We start from the raw sequence: 5368 nt of genomic DNA, 5'->3' as shown, positions 1-5368 counted from the left end.
GTATTTCCTGCTTTTCTTTCTCCACAGAGACCATCCTCAGTGCTCTCATCGGCCTGTGGTTGGAAACTTTCCCACCAAGAGAGACCCCAGCACAGCCCAGGCCCCTGTGTGCTGAGCTCGAGGTCTGACCCACATGCCCACCTGTCCCCATAGGGCCCTTCCATCTAACAGGCCCACAGTAAATAAAACAGGTGCACGTCCCGCGGACAGTGGAAGCTGGATGGACCCATTTGAATGGTGCAAAGGACTCTTGAAAACTTCTCTCTGGTCACCTCCCCTGTATAGGGGCCAGGACTTGCTGTTTCTGGTGCCACCGGAAATGACCTCAGCTCTCTCCCCATAGGTGTCACACCAGCACTGATGTGAGATGACAGCAGTGTGCGCATCCTGTGACGTGCAATTTCTTAGGGACGTTTAACAAGGTTCATTGGAAATCATCTCATTCAACCAGCAGCTGACTTGGGAAATCTCTTGGTGAAGGAGACAGCTTTACAGTTTTGCATCTTTTTTATTTAAAATCATGGGGTAAATTTTGACATTTCATAATCACGGTGTTGGAACCTCTGTAGATTAGTCCTTTGAGGGCTCAGAGGGGATTGTAACCCAGGTAGAGGCAGCTTGTGAGGTTGTTGCTCTATCTCAGCATTTCCCAGCCTCCATGGCATAGGTGCTGGAGTGACTAAACCTTCACCTCACTCATGTCTGCAGGATGGAGTAGACCTCCTGCACTTCCCTCCTTGCTCCTTTGGTGTGTTTCCAGGAGCCATGAGAACCCACTGTGTCAGTAAAGCTTTCCCAAGTCATTCAATGCTCCCTTACCTCTCTGTGTCTCCCCTGGTCTCCTCCTGATTGACGGCTCTGGTGACTACAGAACCTTTCACCATCAGGAATGGGACTTGGTGAAACCACGAGCAGGTTCTTTGAAAAGATAAAAAGGATTGATGAACCATTAGCCAGACTCATCAGGAAACAAAGAGAGGGGATCCAAATAAATAAAATCAGAAATGAAAGCAGAGACGTAACAACCAACACCCCAGAAAAAAAAAGGATTGCAATAAACTGCTATGAACAACTATATGCTAACAAGCTGGACAATGTGGATGAAATGGACAAATTCCTATAAAAACACAATACCCCAAAACTGGAACAGGAAGAATCAGAAGGCCTTAAAAGGCCAATAACAATGGAGGAAATAGAAGCAGGAATCCAAAAACGCCCAGAAAAAAAAAGTCCTGGTCTGGATGCCTTCACAGTGGAGTTTTACCAAACATCCAAAGCAGAACTAACACCTATACTTCACATATTATTTTAAAAAAATCCAGAGAAAAGAACACTTCCAAACTCTTTTCACAAGCCCAGCATTAGCCTAATTCCAAAACCAGGTGACACTCCTAAGAAAGATAATTACAGGCCAAAATCCCTGATGAACACAGACGCTAAAATCCTCAAAAAATATTAGCAAATTGGATAGAGCAATATTTTAAAAAGATCATACACCATGATCAAATGGGATTCATCCCAGGCATGCAAGGCTGGTACAATATTCACAAATCAATAAACGTGATACATCACATACACAAACTGAAAGACAAAAACAACATGACCATATCTATAGATTCAGAAAAAGCATTTGACAAAACTCAGCACCCACTTTTGATAAATCTTCTCAGCAAAGTGGGAGAAGAAGACTCATATCTCAACACAATAAAGGACACGTATGACAAACCTACAGCCAGAATCATACTCAATGAGCAAAAACAAAAACCATTTTCCCCTAAGAAACGGAACAAAACAGAAATGCCTGCTTTCACCTCTCTTATTCAACATAGTACTGGAAGTCTTAGCCACAGCAATGAGACAAGAAGAAGAAATAAAAGGCATTCAAATTGGAAAGGAGGAAGTAAAACTCTTATTATTCATAGAAGACATGATATTGTGCAAAGAAAACCGACAGACTCCACAAAAAACACACCCACCTAGATTTAACAAATGAATTCAGCAATGTAGAAAGATATAAAATTAACACCCAGGAATCAATGGAACTTTTATGCACCAGTAATGAATTCTCAGAATTGGAAACCAGTCCTAGCCGGTTTGGCTCAGTGAATAGAGCGTCAGCCTGTGGACTGCGTGGTCCCAGGATTGATTCTGGCCAAGGTCACATGCCCGGAGTGCAGCATGATCTCAACTAGGGGGCGTGCAGGAGACAGCCAACCAATGATTCTCTCTCATCATTGATGTTTCCATCTCTCCCTCTCCCTACCTCTCTGAAATCAATAAAGAAATACATTTTTAAAAAAGAAAGAAAGAAAGGGACACGAAACCAACAGTCCCATTTACCATTGCATCAAAAAATTATGATACTTAAGAACAAACTTAACCAAGCGGGTAAAAGACTTGTACTAAGAAAAATACCAGATGTTGAATAAAGAGATAGAGGAAGATATAAGCAAGTGGAAAAATATACCAGGAATATGGGTTGGTAGAATTAACATCATTAAAATGCCCATATTACCCAAAGCACTCTACAGATTCAATGTAATCCCTATTAAAATAGCCACAGTATATTTCACAGATCTACAACATACATACATACATATAATCAATGGAATATAACAGAGCAACAGAAATCTACCCAAGACATGCTCAATTAATATTTGACAAAGGAGGCAAGAGCATACAATGGAATCAAAACAGTCCCTTCAATAAATATCATTAGGAAAATTGAACAGATAAACATGCAAAAAAAACCACAAAACAATACATAAACATATACCATACACAGAGGTAAACTCAAAATGGTTAATAGACCTAAATGTGAGTATTAAAACCATAAAAATCTTAGAAGAATCCATAGGCAGCAAAATCTCAGACATCTCTCATAGCTATGTGTTTACAGATACATTTCCCAGGTCAAAGGAAACTAAGGAGAAAATAAACAAATGGGACTACATCAAAATAAAAAGTGTCTGCCCAGCAAAAGAAACCATCAACAAAATGAAAAGGGAGCCCACAGTATGGGAGAACATATTTGGCAAGTGTACCTGTGATAAAGGGTTAATATCCAAAATGTATAAGAAACCCATACAACTTAACCAAAGGAAGACAAACAATACAAACTGTGCAAAGGACCTAAATACACACTTCTCCAAAGGGAACATACAGATGGCCAAGACACATAGGAAAAATGCTCAAAGTCACTGATCATCAGAGAGATGTACATTAAAAAGACAATGAGGTATCAGCTCACATCAGTCAGAATGGCTACCATCAACAAATCAACAAATGACAAGTGCTGAGAGGATGGGGAGAAAAGGGAAGCCTCATACTCTGCTGGTGGGAATGCAGGCTGGTGCAGCCATTATGGAAAACAGTACGGAGTTTCCTCAAAAAATTAAAGATGGGCCGTAACCGGTTTGGCTCGGTGGATAGAGCATCGGCCTGGGGACTGAGGGGTCCCGGGTTCGATTCCGGTCAAGGGCATGTACCTGGGTTGCGGGCACATCTCCAGTGGGGAGTGTGCAGGAGGCAGCAGATCAATGTTTCTCTCTCATCAATGTTTCTGACTATCTCTCTCCTTTCCTCTCTGTAAAAAATCAATAAAATATATTTTAAAAAAAATTAAAGATGGAACTGCCATTTTACCCAGTGATCCCACTTCTAGGGATATATGCTAAAGGACCCCAAACACCAATCAGAAGCAATGTATGCACCCCTATCTTCATAGCAGCACAATTTGCAATAGCTGAGATCTAGAAACAGCCCAAATGCCCTTGAGTACCTGAATGGATAAAAAAGCTGTGGTACATTTACACCACATACTACTATGCAGCAGTAAAAGAGAAGGATCTCTTATGCTTTGGGACAGCATGGAGGGACCTGGAGAGTATCATGGTAAGTGAAAGCCAGTCAGCAGAGAAAGACAAATATCACAGGATCTCACTCATATGTGGAACCTAATTAAAGAAAGACAAGTATCACAGGATCTCACTCATATGTGGAATCTAATTAACAAAATAAACTGATGAAGAGAATGGATCCAGAGACCTGGAAGCATGGAGCAGACTGGGGAATCTCAGAGGGAAATCGTGGTCAGGTGGTGGGTGGGAAGAGGTCAACCAACTAACTTGTATACATATGTGCATTATCCAGGGACACAGACAATAGGATGGTGAAGACCTGGGCACCCGGGGCCAGGCTAGAAGGTGTCAATGGGGGATGAAGGGGGCATGTGTAATACCTTCAACAATAAAGGTATAATTTAAAGAAAAAAGAATTAGGACTTGGACCTCAGACTCCCAGTGAACATGGTCCCTTGTGTCACCCATCTTCTCTCAGGTGGGGTCAGGACCTCAGCTATGAAATACTCTGCCTCATGAATATGCAAAAGAGAGGAGGTAGACCAGGTTAAATATGGGTAAGTCTGTGCCCTTTGGCACCTCACCCACAACTACACCCTCCCCTACAGAAGTGCTCACTGCACAGCCCTCAGCATGGACTGGAACTGGAGAACCCTCCTCTTGGTGGCCATGGCAACAGGTAAGGGGCTCCTGTCCTGGGTTATGGAGGGACAAGGAGAGTCAAGGGGGATTCCATTCACTTCTGTCTTCTCTCCACAGGTGTCCACTCCAAGGTGCAGCTGGTGCAGTCTGGGGCTGAGGTGAGGAAGCCTGGGGCCTCCGTGAAGGTCTCCTGCAAGGCTTCTGGATACACCTTCACCAGCTACACTATTCACTGGGTGCGACAGGCCCCAGGACAGGGGCTTGAGTGGGTGGGGTGGGTTTACCCTGAAGATGGAGACACAAAGTATGCACAGAAGTTCCAAGGCAAAGTCTCCATGACCAGAGACACGTCCACGAGCACAGCCTACATGGAGCTCAGCAACCTGAGTGCCGAGGACACGGCCCTGTATTACTGTGCCAGACACAGTGAGGGGAAGTCAGTGTGAGCCCAGACACAAACCTCCCTGCAGAGACAGCAGGGCTAGGCTGCAGGGAGCGTCCATGACCAGCAGGGGGCGCTCAGGACCAGCACAGGGCCCTGACCAGGAGCAGGTGGAGAGTTGAGCAAAGATACCATTTCTTGCTCGAAGCAGTAACATAATGGAAACCACTAGCATGGGTAGGACTATAGGTAAGGTCCTTAATCTAACCATGGCTTTTTTTGTCTGCAGATCAATGGATTAGGCTGGTTTGGGCTCTGTTTAACTTTATTGAGTTCCTCATTTTGTGCCAGGCTTTGTGCTAGGTAATCATCAAATAATGATTCAGTCAGCAAATACCTATGAAGTGCCTACTATGTGCCAGACTTTTTTTTAGAGGCGAGGACAAAAGTGTGAACGAGACAGAAGAGATTCCTGCTCTGAGGC

General features: G+C 43.6%; 1 gene segment (V, D, J or C); it reads left to right on the top strand.

Annotated features, from left to right (window-relative positions):
• Positions 1–4488: 4488 nt before the first annotated feature.
• LOC102243393 lies at positions 4489–4928 on the top strand (the record flags this gene model as incomplete). The annotated part of the segment is given in 2 exon segments: positions 4489–4539; positions 4620–4928. Coding segments are annotated over 2 exon segments (355 nt in total), but the record flags the coding sequence as incomplete, so codon positions are not given.
• Between the last annotated feature and the right edge of the window lie 440 nt (positions 4929–5368).

This window comes from Myotis brandtii, unplaced genomic scaffold (assembly GCF_000412655.1).
Source record: "Myotis brandtii unplaced genomic scaffold, ASM41265v1 scaffold11391, whole genome shotgun sequence".
Lineage (NCBI taxonomy): Eukaryota > Metazoa > Chordata > Mammalia > Chiroptera > Vespertilionidae > Myotis > Myotis brandtii.
This window is presented reverse-complemented; position numbering and strand designations above follow the sequence as displayed.